This window comes from Homalodisca vitripennis, chromosome X (assembly GCF_021130785.1).
Source record: "Homalodisca vitripennis isolate AUS2020 chromosome X, UT_GWSS_2.1, whole genome shotgun sequence".
NCBI classification, from domain to species: Eukaryota; Metazoa; Arthropoda; class Insecta; order Hemiptera; family Cicadellidae; genus Homalodisca; species Homalodisca vitripennis.
The window spans coordinates 37863406-37880575 of record NC_060215.1 but is presented as its reverse complement, the minus strand read 5'-3'; the positions used below and the strand labels follow the sequence as shown (position 1 = coordinate 37880575).

Below are 17170 nucleotides of genomic sequence, written 5' to 3'. Positions count from 1 at the left end.
TACGTGTAAACAAATAGATCCCTAGAGGCTATATCGAAGACAAACAGGATTAATTCTTAGGGTATCTCTTGTATATTCAAGTATATACTACAGTTCTCTCGCCATATGGTGAATGGAATGCCGTTATTTATTTATGAATGCAATTCAGTAAGGATGGTCACGGTCCTTCTCGCACGCACCTTATTCCTAGGAAATTTATTTATTTATTCCGTTACAGACCATTTTCCACAATAATGTACAATTTAGATTACAAAGTATACATAATACTTATACATGAGTAGTTAACAGTAAGCACGTAAAAGATAAGTAAATACATAAGTAACAAGCCACAACAAAATACGATATCAAACTGCAATAACAGTAGCAAACAATAGAAGTAAGAAAGATAAGAATTGTAAATAGTTTCAGGAACATAAAATATTATTAATAGTAATTTAATAACTGTACAATACTGTAAGAAAAGGTTAAAAACAACAGGAAATCAAAATTACCTTGCAGAGTATACAATCAACAATATAAGTGCAATGCGTGGCATGACTGAATAGACAGTTCATAACCGATTGACTAGCTGCATAACACTCCTCTTAAAACTATAACCATTAATAACTATTTTACCATCTATATACACTTCAAAACCACGATTTCAACCCCATCCGGTCCTATATTTTACGAGTACGAACATGCACTGTTTTAAAAGGAAAACAATATTGTATAACGCTGTTAAAATTATTGAGATAAAACATTCGAGAAAATGCAAGAATAAAAGAAGCGCTCCTTCTCAAGAACTGGCATCCGCTTTCATCTTACACATTTTTCATACATAGGTAATGTTTTCTAACTTGAAACCTGACGAGCAGGGCAGATACCATTCCTCTAAACGTCGTTTTTTATTCTTACACATCGATAGGTAATGTCGGTAGTCATATTATTCCTCCGAGATACACTTGACTTTAAAATGCAGTTGGCCATATTTAAAGACGTCGTTCGTGCACTTATTAAATTTAATTCATCATCTAATGGTTTTAGAAATGAAAATTACGATACAGGACCAGATCGTCTCAATTCTAATTTTTTCATACTCTTATTGTGTTGCCTAGTAATATTAAAATTTAACAATTCAATCGACAATCAGCCTTGTGGAACGGAGGATAGGTTCCAGCTCCCAACTTATGGAACCAACCGAAGTTTTTCGACTGTCAACAGGCGACACAGACAACGACGTCACTGCTGTGCCGCCGCAGTCAGTAAGAGAGTAAACAGTAATTAATTAGCCATCCGTTCTACATAGAACAGCAATTTGAAAAGCAATTTGACTTTTCTTCTGACTTGCAGCTGCCAATAAATTGTTTTTTACTGTTTTATGTAAAGTATAATAGTAAATGTAGGCGGTTTTTCATTCTAATCAAGGTTGTAATACATATTTTATTTTTTAAAGTTCTCCTTACTAATCTAACTGTTTTGGACTATTAGAACAATTTAACTAATTAATTTTTTTAGTTAATTGTATATAATGAGGATTAAGATGCGTTATGTCGAGATTTTCAGATGGTAAAATAGCGTGTTGATAGAGTGTGTATCGGTTGTCGATATGAGAGAACTCAAAGCTCATTTTCATAAAGGAAAAAGGAATACGCTGACTATAAATTTAGATTAGTACACCATAACATCAGAAGCTATTATCAAATCATTGCAATTTTTAATATTGTTACAACCTATGGAACGTAAGATACCACGATTGTGTGGTCCTCACTGAGGCCTGGTTGAATGATTTAGCTGATATGGACCATACAATTGTCTGAACCAGTACGATGTTGCTATTTATATTGAAACAATATCATTCTACCTGTAATAGTTGCTCCTGGGCGGGATAGCCACAGGAATGGCTTTAACCTTCAATTGGAACTCGCCGTTTACCGCAGCCTTAATTCCAGTTTGATACAATTCATAGATGGGTTTAATTAGTTTTGTTCTAATATGCAGAATAACTTTCTTTGTATTTTGGCAAATGATATGAATGGGGGCATTTTTAATCCGACTTCAGGTTCTCTAGATGAACGGTATCAGGACGTTTTAGATGAAGCAGGGTTCTTGAATTGCATCAATGTGGTTACGCGTCCTCTTAACGAATCTTGTTTAGATCACTGATATATAAAACACCAGAACCATATCTCAATTAGTCCATATGTCTTAAAATCACCCGTTACTGATCACTTTACTGTGTGTATCGTTATCTCATCTTTTAAACATATCAAATATAAAAGTAATTAATTACTACTTTTTAAACCTGTAAGGTTTAATTCGTATAGAACACATAGCAACTTATGGAAACAAAATTGTGAGGAAGTTGTAAATTCACAATATACAAACTTTTTGCAAATACATTAAAAGGATGAATACAATAAATCATATTATTTAGCTCAAAGAGCTTTAAAATATCATTAAAAATTTAAAATTCAAGATCAAGACTACTTTTATATTTATGAAATAAGTTCAAAATCGAAAGAGTACCAGAAAAAATCTATTTTTTACAATAGCAAAACATTTTGCGTTTCCTAATAAAAAGAATACAATTTAATTGTAATAAATTGTTATTTAAAACAAATCTAATGACGTGGTAGGTGACGCCAGGACATTTTGGAATATAGTAAACGAGGTAGCGGGACGACCTAGAATTAAGGAGCGGTTCCAGGTCGAGGAGTTTGGTAGTAGCGATATTATATATGGTGAACCCACACAAATCAAAATAATCAGACAATTTCAACAGTATTTTGCTTCTGTAGGGGGACAGCTGGCTGGTTTCATGCGACCGCGTGGTGACGATGATAACCACGCCATGGAATCTATTTTCACAAAAAGGAATGTTAATATCGTAAGATCTTTGAGGGGAACATCTGCGCCGGCTGGGGGGATGATATCCCAATAAGAATCACTCCAGGATATTATCTATATATTATCTATCTTATATTATTATCTTATATATTATCTATTAGAGCCTCTGACACATCTAATAAGTGTTGCGTTGCAAATACCTACTGTCGTACGATAGAGAATATCTTGTCTAGAATCAGCCCGTCGGGATCTCATATTATTGTAGAATACATTACACTTCGACAAACAAAAATACAATTTATGGCAAAATGTGGAATTAATGAAAATTAATGAAAAGTATTTAGGTGGGTCTGTTAGAACAACGCTGGGTTTACTGCATTAACATACTACCTACATATTGATTGGAATGGATTCAATTCCTTTAGTTTCTAAGCTTGTTTAGTAATGTTATATTAAGGCTCTTTGTGGAATCTTGACCACACTCCCCGCTGGAGCTAGTGGGAAGTGAGTCTTATCATCTATCGAGATTACTTCCCAAGCTCCCATTTAATTCATCTCGAAATTAAATGTTTCATGCGTTTTCATTCCTCTTATTGTATACTGATTGCAAGGGATTATGTGGTTATCGTATGCAAAGGTGTGATTTAGTAGCTTGGAACAGTCATTATGTTTAGAACAGGTTTTGACATTGAAAACTTGTTCATGCATACTTTAGTAGGGATATTCTGATTGACATCAAGGTTAGGAAAAATGTATTATCATTTACCTGTCTGGAAAGAAGAACACCGTCTGTCATGTTCAACCATAAAAACACCATTGACGCATACGGATTTTCTTCCTGAAAAAATAAACCATGTCGTTACAATAGTGTTTAATGACACACGCGTAGTGTTTGTTTTAATAGCTGCAATGCAATTTATGGTTTTCCTCAATTTGTTGTAACCGCAAAATGCCAAGTCTCTGAAGACGTGATCAGGCCATTAGCAGACCAGACCCGAGGCCACTTCGACCAACAGTCTGTCCCACTCCCAACCAAGCAATCATAATACTGAAATAACTTCTTGAGTGTGGTATTTTAATTTCAATTTCAATTTAAATCGCCAAATCAATTATCGGAAACTGCCTTTGCATCTGTTATAATACAGTTCTTTTAAAATCATTTTACTGTATTTTTATAGTTTCAAAGATAACCATTTGGTTTTCAGTAATTCGTTAAAATAAAAAATTACTTAACTACAACAAACAGGTGAATAAAACTATACCCATTCTTTGGTATAAAAATGCTAGTTGACTGCAATTTACAATAAAAGATTTATTGTAAATTATTTCCAACACGTTACATACCTTTATAAATTAACAATTAAAGATTCAAGCATATAACAAATGCGACATATTTTAGACGACTAATACTATGAAACCCTATCCTTCAATTATAACAGCGGTTCATACATTTTTACTTTAAACGTTTTTGTGCTTAGGAAAGAATGGCAGTTAAAAGTATCCTTTCGTGGTGCAAAAGACAGTAAACGTTTAAAGCATGGTTCATCTGATTTAGTTACATTTAATAGAATTATCGGTGTGGTACGGTTAGGTGAGTTGTCTAAATATATAATATATTTATTTAGATATGTGAAAAAATGTATGCTAACCAAATCTTTGCACTTCCTGCTCCTTCCGTCTGTCATGATGACGAAGCCATCTTCGTCCAGCCGTCTCAAGATGAGAGTTCTGGAGCTCAGTTTGCCGGATCTGTTAAGGAAACATAAATAATGAAATACCTATTAGAGGAAATTGATATAACTCTAAACTGTAAAGAAAATCTTAAACGTGTTTATTATTTACAAGTAGTAATATAAATCTGAAAATCGCCATGTCCTTAACACAAACTATAACGAACCCGTCCTTAAAAAATGCTGTAAAATAGATTGACATAAGTGTTTAATTATACCGTAGAAAACGCAATTCAGGAATTAAAAACACTCTTGTAGAATTTTAATATTGGAAGCCGTGGGAAAACAATAGGTCGTTAGCAACAAAGTTGGTCTTCGGCCTTGACCTATACAATAAATACATACAGTTTACCCTAACTCGATACTGGTTTTTGGTGAGTTCTGCTAAAAATAAAAGTAATTATAGATTAATTCATATTTGCCCAATTCTTATCACTTTATATCCTCTAACGATGCAAAATGTGATTTAAAGTTCTTTTCACCAATAATACGGTGTACTGTATACTTTCCAGGGGCGTTTCTGAAATGCTACTAAAGTACTCTAGAGCAGCAAGAATATTTCAGTCCTAACCAGAGAGAACAGCCCCAAGGTCAAGGAAATAACACACTCATAAACAACTACTGAATACCCTATTTTCCTCAACCACTAACTGCAATACTTTAACATATAGATAACTTAGTAATTAACTATTCACTAAACTAGTTCCACTGCAAAAAATATCGTCTCACTCAACTATTGAAAGTTCTTCAACAAGTGCATTAAAACAAGAGTTTTTCATTCTCTTAATAAGTGGGTTAAAATATAAATTATTTATAATATTACGGTGCACTTAATAAAGTATAAAATTAAAACTGTATGTAATTTTTTCACAATAAATTTATTTTAAAAATTTTAAATAGAATACAAATATGTACAAATATGCAATAAACAAAACTCTTCATCTATTGAAACACTAAAAAGAATATAAGGCAATATTAGTATCATTAAAAGTAAAATTACTTATATGGAAGCTAAAACGTTTCTTTGTAAAGGGAAATAAAATATTCATATTATGTAACCTCATATATGTACCCTTATCATATATGTAACCTCTAAAGTTTAAAAGTTAGAGAATGCATGTAAAAAATAAACATTTGTATGATGATATAACAATACAAATTAATTGAGACCCAATATAGTCAAAATTGACAATACCGATTTTTTTATTGTACCTCTATCCATAATGTCTTTTGAGCTACATTTCCTCAGCAAATTCATCAAGAAGTGACTATCATCCAGAACAAAATGAATGAATCCTACACAGAAAGTAAACCTCGGAACGAAGTGTATGGTAGAAAATAATATTTTCATGAACCCATAAATGTACTTCGGTGTAACATTGTTCTAAATGGATGCTGCTATTTAGCTTATTAAGTTTGGGATACATATCTTGAATATTTCCTTAGTTCTCATTAAAGTTAGTTTAGCTTTCGGAAAGTATTGTTAAGTATATCTAGGTGTAATTAAATCTAAGCTTTCTAAAGCTAAAATTAAGGCTATGAGTCTATAATTTTACCTGTTGGAAGTAGAGAACGTCAAAGCATTAGAGACAACTTTGTTGGGTACTTTGTTATCCTGATACCACTCCTTGAACAGACTAAAGGGATTCGTGTATTTTGTTTGGATTTTATGCAGACCCGTCGTCTCCTTCTCTGCTTCATTAGTCTGCAACCCAGAAATATTTGTTGGCAGTTTTCCTTATTATAAATCTCGTCAACGTAATTGCTTGTTTTTTTATTCCCTGAGCAATGGTTTTCCTGAAAGGAATGTATTACCAGCCTCATTGCTATGCAGGCTGGCCTCACTATAATACTTAATAGCCACCACCATAAAGGTCTTAAAATATTCTAAGGTAATATAAAACACATATAAGGTCATAAACTATAATAAACACACTCTGCTGTAATAAAGCATCTCGTTTCCTATCTAAATGGGTTGTATTTACAGTTAGATCGTACTCGAATGAAGAATTTAAGTTACATAACCCATTTTTTAAGAAACTGAACAGAACTGTTTATTTATATTTATGTATAACTTCTATTAAAGGGCGAATAATTGGTAAATACCAATATTTTCATGTTAACCGTATCATCAGTGGTGGACAGTAAAGGGTCTATTTAACGAGATCAGGAACCCGAGTTTTGGCCCGGCAAGAGAATCGAACTGGCGACCCTTCTAGTACTAATACCACACGAGAATCAATAAGCCAACCTAACATTCAAATGATTTCGCGCAATGAACACTGGCTTTAACAAATATTCCAAAATAGCATGATAATGATTTGGATTGATTATTTAATAATATGCCTCATTAAGGTACCTGAATTGTGCAAAATTTGGAACGTTACCTAAAATAAAAAATGCCAGAGGCTTGTTTTAACACACATGGTCTACGTGATAACCATCATTAAACTTTGTCGAGGTGCATACTAAGGAATTTTTTATCACTTGCCGGACGTATGCCCAATCCAAACTCTACGTTGTTTATATTTTGCCTTAGTAAATAGTAGATTAGAATACGCTATAATTTCTTGGGGTGGAACGTATAGATCCACAATAAAACCTGTGGAAAACATTCAAAAATGGTATGTTAAATTAATTCTAAAAAGAAGATGAAGAGAACCATCTCATCCATGTTTTGTTTGTATTAATATTTTGCCGTTACGTTGTATTTATATATTTAAGGTTTTAAAAGCTTTTTGTTTAATTATTGGAAATTTACCATCAAATGTTAACTTTTTTAGGTAAGGTCTTAGAAATGCTAGTAATTTTAGAGTTCCTAAACCTAATGTAACTTTTAAGCCGCAAAATATAAAAAATATTACAAATTTAAATAAATTCATTAGAAGTGTTAAAACTTGGCTTTTAAGTATGGACAGAAGCGACGTTGAGTATCTGTTAACTATTATTAATTAAATTCACTAAGTAATTTGTTTTTCTCTTATAGTGTATGTTACTGTGGTACGTAAAATATGATAGTGTACTAAGTTTCTGTAAAATAGGCGTGCTTCAGTATATGAAATAAAACCTTTATTATTTGTTATTTTGGTTTGGCGAATTGTGGCAATGTTTAAACATATATTTTCTTTAAAATAAGTATATTCTGTTTATTTTTAAATTCACGAAGGGTGAGTTTAAGTTTCGTTAATTCTGTTTGCTAAGCCATAAAGTGTAACAATAAATTAATTTATGGGATTAGAAGATATAGATAGTTATAGTGTCTGCAACCGCAAATGAACTCTTTATCTAAATAAATTTATCTGATGGAATCCCTCATCAGGCTTTGCCTTTGGGACCCTATTTTCCTAATAAAATTATATTTGATTTGTCATAATAGAATTTTATATTATGTTAGTATAAATTTGTAATACTCATATGATTTTGTATTGCTACTTATATTTGTGTTTTTTTTTAGGAAATAAATGATTTATTCATTATTCATTATTCATTTATTAATTTAGTCGTGTCGACTTATTCAGTTTCCTTATCGCCTAACAAGACTGTTGGAATGATATCTAAATTTTTTTTCTGTTTGAAACTTTAATGAAAGTTGATTTTGTTAAGATTTTTTTAGCCTCAGCTCAATGAAGTGTTGGATTACACAGTTGAGCTCAGTGAATGTCGCGATTTTCAATTCAGTCTGTGAAGATGCCTTGAGGCAGAGACGTGTCTCTGCATACTGACAGGCTGTCCGCCATGTATCGATGAGCCAATAAGCCATCGATGGTTCATTTACATAGACCAAAAAATTCAGGGGACTAAGTATGAATCCGTGAGGAACACCATATCTCAGCGACTATTCTACGGATTTTGGGTATGATATTTTTACATAATGTGTCCCATTACAAAGATACTATTCAATCCACTTTACTGGAACTCATCCAGCTGAATTTTGTGTTTAAATTTTAGAAAATCTACTATAACCCCACACGAGAAAGAAGATTAATTATTGTAAATATCTTATCATATAACTTGCGATGTTCTATCATTATGAGTTGGTTAAGTACTTTATACAATACTTAAAAATGATATTAACTAACCAAAATCACCTGGAAATTTTCAAGTTACACGTAATCAACATGCAAAGAAAGCTGACAAACATGCATACCTGGAGGTTCTGTTGGAAAACATGTTAGGTTTTGATTTTATTTACTAGTATACTCTAGTGGACAACTTGTTACATGAAACATAACATGTTCTTTTTATATTTTAATGAATCATTACAGTGATTATTAAATTACCACCCAATTAGATCATTTCCCTTCATGGTTAGCAAGGGAAATCATCTGTTAAGTTGTAAATAGGATAATCGTAAAGTTATAATTATAACATAATACGTGTAATGAATATAATTATAACAAATTCTGTTATACAAGCAGCGTCAGACTTACTTGAGGGGAAGGGCTGGTGGCGGTAGATTGACAGCGAACCCTTATGCTGACGGCCGAAACCAACCGGCAAATTCTGGATTCCAACTGCAAAACAAACAGAAACGTCAGAACCTTTGCTGGGGCAAAATATTGTTACATAAAACAATTGTGTAGAAAATAGATAACCAATAATACCCAAAAGTCCTGATGAACAAAAAAGAACGTTATGAACCATTAAGTAAATTAAGCAAAAAAGTATGGATGTAATCCCTGGAACATCACATAATAGACTGTATTAAAAGCATTACAAGTACAATGTATATTTTATTTTATATGCACGTAGGATAACTTAATAATAAACTAAGTAAATTGAGTTATAAATGCAATATTTGTAGTAGTATGAGTTGTATTGACAAATAAGATATATATTTTTTAATCGCATTATAACGACTTGGAGTGCGATGCTTTTTGGATATTTATTTTTTGTTAAACTTGATCCTTTTCTTTATATTTAGTTTTTTCAGTTACAATAATACTTTGCAATAATTAGTTTAAGGAACTATATGTTATTTTAATTAGTTAATTTTAGTTGAATATTTTAAAATATTTAAACGTTTATTGCAAATAATTATTTTTATATTTCTGGATAGTTTTGGCACAGTTTTCTTTAGATTTCAACGAAGTGAATTTTGATATAAAAGCTTCGCGCATTTCAACGCTAATCTGTTTAAAAATTGTTTATGTAGTTATTTGTGAATCAATAAGTTTGCATTAGCTTAGGATAGTTTCAGGGAATTTTATGTTTGCCAGGTATTTATTAATGTAATAACAAAGGCCAGCAAAATAGATGGTCGTTGCTTAAATTTAGGCTATGTGATTTTAAAGCAATGTAAGTAAGGATTATTTAATGAAGCCTTTTGGCTTAAAAAACTACCTGTTGTACAACCTTCTTTCGCTTTCTTTATACTCTTTCTTGTGGCAAGTAACTACAAATGAAACCTAGGAACAATGCAACATTTCGCATTAGGACCAATTTCAACTAAATGTTTATTCATTATTATATAGAATAAATATTTGCTTCTCAAATTTCAAATTGTCCCTGAAATTTAGTTTTACTAAAGTTAAGATTGTGTTTGATAAAAGTTAAAAACGAGTGAAGGTTACTTGGATTGGCTCTACGACTTTACTCAGGATTACATTATTTTTCAATATTGCAAATGTGTTGTCCTTTTATTTTCATTCTTTGTTTAAAATTGCTAAACTGATGATGCCACTGTGACAGGGAAACATGCAAGCAGCACCAAATTTGGATGGTCAAATGGTCAGAATGTATCAAAGATGTTAGTAGTCTTAATCTTATTAGTTTGCTTAAATAATATTGTTAGTAAACTATTACTACGTCAAAACTATTACTGTATTTATTTTTTAACTATGTAAAATTATATCATTTGAAAATGACGTAGGTAAAAATATTTTAAAGTACCAAAAATACTATTAAAATATATGCTATACCCTGTGTCTCAGACCATTTAAACAGTTCCTTTACTGCCACAAATGGAATAATTGTTACTTAAATTGTGTAGCCATACATAAACGTGTAATACTCAGCTTAAAACATTTCATTGTTTGTGTTCATAAAAACAAGTTTCAGATTTAAACATTCCATATCACACTGTACATTATTTAAAGGTATTAGATTATGGCAGATTTTACAAAACAAACATAATTTTTTGGGTCACTTTCAATGTAGTGGAAGTAAATGTCGAGAAATCTTGATTTTATGTATCGAATAAATGTTAAAACGTGCTTTAGGGAGTACATCATAATAAAAAAGCGATATGTCACGAAAAATGTATTTATGATTTATGTTCAAGGAGGAAAACATATGTTTAATGATAAGAACCAGATTTCTTACAACTTTAAATGTGGGTTGTACATCATATAAAAAAGTATGGTTTAAATTACATTTTATTACGAGCTATAAAATATCCTACCATGAATCATAGCACTGTATTATAAATTAAAATTATTTGCTTGACTCTTTAAAGCAATCTATGTTGTTGTGGGTGGCTAAATATAGCAAAGTATTTAAAATCGGTTTTATACGGTTAAATATTAGGTTTAACCAATAATGAGCCACATTCTCTCCAGACCTTTTTATGAATATACAGCTTCCATATGGAAGAAACGATAATAATTCAATTGTAATTTGAAAAAATCGTTTGATCGTCATTGTTGAATATTTCATAATTCTAAAAATAATATTTATTTATAAAAATATAATTTTTTTTTATGACATAATCATATCGTAATCTCATACATAAGATGCTCATAGTGGTCAATCTTTTAGAGAGCGTAAATTAATTAAGTATAGACACAAGCAGTAAAACATGCTCGCATTTATACTATAAACTTGCAACTAAAATGAAGCATAGATCCACATAAAATATTTATAGCATATAAATGTTCCGTTGCCGAAAAGTATATAGAGATTAGATTTACAAATTATTGACTTTTGGATCGACGAAAGCAATATTTCTTACTTGATCTTACTCGTACACCAGGACTCGTGCACCCCTTTGGCAACTCCGTGTTAATCATATTAACCCCCTTTAAAATAATTCGGCTTTATCAAACGGTAAAGTGTAAAATGCGCTAAATAACAGTTTATCGTGACTGAACATTTATGTATCTTGATAGTATATACTGACAGTTTATAGTTGGCAAAGGGTAAAGTTTGTTTCCTCGTTAAGTTAGCCATCAAGAAGTTTACGTTGTATTCATCAAGTGGTTGGATTGGTCAGTAGGTCAAGTTTCAACGATGTTATGGTTTATCTTAAGGTTACCAGGTATTTAGGGTTAGAAGCCAATGAGATCAGGAAGCTTTCCAAGTGAGTAGTACAGAAAAATTTCGCTTAGTGACTCATGGTTTGCAATATATTAACACACCATATCCTCATATTATCTCTGTACACATGTTTACCTAGCTATTTTAGGAATCAAATTTGTCACAGTTAATATATTTTCAGATAACTATCGCGAATTGTAATTTCTCGATCATAATAACAAAAATGTGACAATAAGTTGCGTAAGGCTATGGAAAATTAGCCATCTTAATAAACAACATACATGTAGCATCGAAATATTATTCACTAATGTAAAGGTACTATTTCCTAATGAAGCAATGATTATTCCCAAGATTTATAATTTTCGTACAAAAAAGGAGAGCATTGATAATTTTCACCTTTATATTGTAAATAGATCGATTTATTGTTTATTGACTATATTTAACATCATACTACTATATAAACTCATAAAGGTCTTATAGATGAAATACTAAGCCAAATTTATTTTTTGAGGAAGCAAAATATCTAGTCTGGCAGTTTTCACTGTAAACCTTGTTCATTTTCCCTTCAAATTTTGAGGAATGACTTATGTGTTCCTCAAAACACAAAAAACATTTTTTGAATCGGTACTGAACGGAAAACGTCAACAGTAACAAATTTAAATTATATTGCAAGAATTTTCCTTTGACAGTTTTAGAATGTCTGCAAATTTGATCCCCCCAATAAATCAGGGAGGGGAGATATTGTTCTATAAACCACGTGACATTGAACCTGGGCCACTCTCAATTTCAAACAGCCAAAAGTGTTAAAAGCTAAAACTCAAATATTTTGAGGTGAGAAAACTTATATAAGACAACCGAGTTAATAAGCCAAGAAGCGTTAAAACCACATAGGGTATATCAATAACAAACTGTATAAATATCTGTAGAATATGAAACCGAAATGTATATAGACATCGTTTCATTACATATCACATGTTACGGAATTACCACAATCGTTTATTCAGATAGTTGATTAGGAATGTATGCTTGTTCTTTGTTCCGCCATTTGCTCTTACTTCCTTTGGCTACTTTCTCGACATTTCATGACGTTTATTTAATAAGATAAAGAACCAATCGGTTTCATTACCTATATACTAATTCAATTTTATTATACTATCAAATTTCTAGTCTATGAACAATGTATGTTTATGTTTTATATATTATTATTTTTCTTTTTGTCAATAAATTGAAGTTAACAGTTTCAGGTTTAACACCATTAAATCACCATGATTTGTTACATAAATTTTAGTGAATATTTCATTGAATGACGTAACACAGTAGATTCCATGAAACGAGTACCGTTTATTCGTAAGTCTTAGTAACACAATGCAGTAACTAATTGAAGATCCTGTCGTATGTAATCTGTTAATATCAGTAATTCTAAATAAAAGATTAAATACAATTTGTAAATACTTTTGAAATTCATGTCTCTGGTAGGGGTTTTGCTAACTGTTTTGACAAAATTGCCATCGATACGTAGGCATAGATATGTAGCAGTACTGATATGTAACGAATACTGGTGGGACCATTACAATTCTGCAACGGACTAGCGGGCACAACTGGTCAGAGAAGGACAAGAGGTCGAAGGCAACGGACAACGCGCACCGTAACGCACCGCCGCGCTGCGCCGCGTTACAGCCAGTCTGTGTTAGTCAATGTAGGAGTCAAAATCCTTTTTTTTAACTAATTTTTTTCTCCCCTTTAAACTCCTCGTACAAATTTTGTGATGTGATTGAAATTCATTGAATTGCTCTTTGAAGATATAAAAACACTATCGTTTTTAAGACAAATGTGTCGATATTTAGAAACTAAATCATTCCTCTACACTCAACAGAATACCCATTTAAAATATTGCTACGGATCGCTTCTAACATCGCAATTCAACGTTTATTTAATATAATGTGAATTTAAGTAAAAACGAAACCACTCGTTTACTGACAACGATACAATAGTTTCTTTTTCACAAAATAACTGGTTCTGTTATGTTTTTCTCAACAGTGCGGTTTAAAATTTCCTTTCCAGACTACTTCAATTAAATTCAAAAGTATGGTTGACTCCAAGTAATAACTTTCTGAGCCGGTTCACGAATTTGGATTAAACTTTGACCCTGTTAAAATAAACAAGTTGGCTAGCCTCCCTTGCTTTCCTTTATAGTAATTTAAGTTTTAGTATGGGTGTCAATAGTAAAATTACAATTATTACAATATAAAGAATGATATAATATTGATAACAAACATTCTATATAAAAATAACGTGCGATTACAAAGCAATTGCTTATAAAGAAATATATATTATATCGTTTAAAATTGATATACTCATATATATGAGTATATCAATTTTAAACGATATCATAATTTTTTTTACAGACAAAATCTTGCTCATTACATTTTAACACTGGTAAAATTGATTGTTTTACGCAAATGCTTTAAATTAACAACATTTTACGACATTGGTAAAAAATCATCTGAACAAGGTTTGCAACAAGAGGAAATAGGAAATTTAGTACCATAAACCGAAAAGCATTTAGTAAATATTCTATCAATTTACTTTTTTAATTAGAGTAAAAACTTAAATTGTCCGTGTTAATCACTGAAACCAATATACTCACAGAGACAAAAAGGTTCACTGGTATCGTTAAAGAAAACAAATTCACATGCTAAATGACTTGAAGCAAAAACAACATCATGCATGCTACAGAAGTACTAAAGTCTTTTTATTAATTGTTGAACCAAAAAACCCGTGAATTTTATTTCCATCAATTGAGGAAACAGTGAAATGTAAACAACCAAGCAGAGTAAACATCCTCTGTTACAAAATTTGAAATAAACCAATAAATGGAAAAAACAAATACAGATAAAGAAAAATCCACGTGTTTCACGTAACGTCAAATACTCATACTGTAGAAAAAATACTGAAAAAAAACATTGTATAATACTTCAATGTAAATACTGTGTCCAGTAGAACAGGATAAAGACCGAACCAGGTTTTTTACAGGAACCAGTTCAAGAGACACAACAGTTTCTTCCTAAAAAAACACGCAGGTAAAAACAACGTTCATTTCTCAATTTAGTATATACTCCAGCCCCTCTTTGGAATAGAGTTAACTTTGGAAAATATAATAATAATAATAAATAACAAATCAGAATTTATTAGGTTTTATGCAGGAAAACCACTTTTTCTAGCAATGGCTGTAAGACCGTCTCCTGAGTGGCCAATAAGTAGTATTTAGTGGCTTAAACTGTCTACACGGCATTCGAAATACTAACACAAGTTGGTAAATCAATACTTTGCAAATAAATTTTCTATTCAATAAAAAACTTATCACAATTTAAGGATAGTTTGTTTATTATAATTGTAATTTCCTCATTACTTCAATAAAGGCCTGTAATGAGCATATTTACATAGAATATACAACAGAGTATTGAAGGACTCCCATAACTTAACGGAAGAGTTATCTAACAGCTATACAGACAAATGGACATGCTGCCCTTTGATCTTTTCCCGCGAAAAATAGCAGGATTGTTCTTTGTAACTAAAGGGACCTATGTTCCATGTTTCAAGTCTCTAAGACGTTTCCATCAAGAGTTTTAGCCCGGATGGACGTACACATGGACGCACGAACACCTAATTTAAAGAAGATCCTTAATTTACGTGATTTTAATTACGTAAATGAGTAAATAAAATAAAAGCGTAAAAATATTTTAACACAATAAGAGAGTTTTGTGCATATTTCGTGCAGTAAACAACCACATCATGTGTATTATCCAGTCAAAGCTATTCTTACAAGTATATCCAAGAATTCCTTTTAATACATGTGTTGTCACATTTTAGGTAATTTATAGTAATTATATTTCAATATTTCACAAACTGAACAAGCCAACCAACAACTGCATTAATTTTTATTAATACACAACTAATTTCTTTCACGAAAATGGAAAAATGCATTCATTACAAACACGAGTTTTAGTTATTGTATAAAGTAATGAAGTAACTTGCGGGGCAAATAACGTCTAATTCAATCTATTTATTTCTCATTCAATCTGTCTGATCAATCAGTTCAGTTTCGTGGTTATTACACTGTATAGCCTCTTCAGTCTGGCACTCAGGCATCTGTTGGAAGCACTATGTGGTCGTAAATGTTTTTTTTATAAAATTTCTAGTGATTTGATTGAAGTTAATATGTTATTAGTTGAAATATGTTTTAACATCTGGGGTTAGGTTATATACAGGATGTCCATCCTAACTGTGTGATTGGTATCTTAAAAATTATTAAATGTACAGAAGTGTTGATGGAAACTTCTTAGTGACCATTACAAATATGACTTTACACTTTAAAAATGTTGTCACCATTTTGTGATATGGCGCCAACATAAAAGTTTGTCAATATAATAACTTTGAGTGTAAAATAATGTTTTAAAATGTTTTTAGACTTAGCAATTTTTAATTACTTTTTCGTTAGAAGCAAAAGATTACTAAAGTTTTTAATGACATATCTTTCCATATCTAAACTCCATTATATAGGAGTTTCCAATATAATAAAACAAATGTTATGTTGTTAGTAATTGAACTATTATATTAGTATGATATCAAAAATTAATAAATCGCCGACGTGAATATAGAAAACAAATACTGCAAATAGAATGCTTGGCCTTTTTAGCCGATTGTGGTTATCAATACATCCCAAGTATTATATTTTTATGTCAGCAATTTATCTATGACATTAAGGTTTAATTACTGATCTTGGGCACCATACTAACTTTTTACCCAACAATAAATTCTTTCAACTTATTTACATGGGGATATTTAAAAACGTCAACACGTACTCGTATAATCTTTTCTTTTTTATTTTGTATGCTGTAGCTCCTAAACGAGTAAGTTTAAAAGAAAAGTTATTAGTATAGAAAGTGTTTAAATGCTTTTTTATATGCAGCATCAAAAGAAAAAAAATGGGTAAAACATCTTGCAGTTGCAGTCCGCATTTAAATAAATATGTGAAATATTTTATAATTCGGTATAAGTACTTCTAACAATCACTGAAAAGTTTGCAGTCACCCGTTTAATTTGTACTGAAAACTTAAAGGATTAGTCGTTTTCGGGATTAGTATAGTGACACAGTTAATATGGACACTCTTTATATTGTGTTATGCGTACCGCAAAATATAATAGCACCGGTATTTAGGGAAACCTATAATAGTTTTATAGATCTATTTCAATAGCAGCTTAGCGCCTTCGAATTTAGTTATACATCTAGTGGAATTCCTTACGATTCCCTTAAAAACATGGCCCTACTTATTTGAAATTCTAAAATAAATGTT

General features: G+C 31.2%; 1 protein-coding gene across 1 annotated transcript in view; it reads right to left on the bottom strand.

The window, feature by feature from the left end:
- The window catches only part of LOC124368924 (pyridoxine/pyridoxamine 5'-phosphate oxidase-like), a 41959-nt gene that overhangs the window by 13363 nt on the left and 11426 nt on the right, over window positions 1-17170 (bottom strand). The window contains exons 2-5 of the mRNA XM_046826469.1: window positions 8990-9073; window positions 6116-6264; window positions 4479-4578; window positions 3596-3667 (exon numbers count right to left, since the gene is read on the bottom strand). Of these exons, the coding sequence (XP_046682425.1) occupies window positions 3596-3667; window positions 4479-4578; window positions 6116-6264; window positions 8990-9073 (405 nt within the window). The remainder of the gene's footprint in view (window positions 1-3595; window positions 3668-4478; window positions 4579-6115; window positions 6265-8989; window positions 9074-17170) is intronic.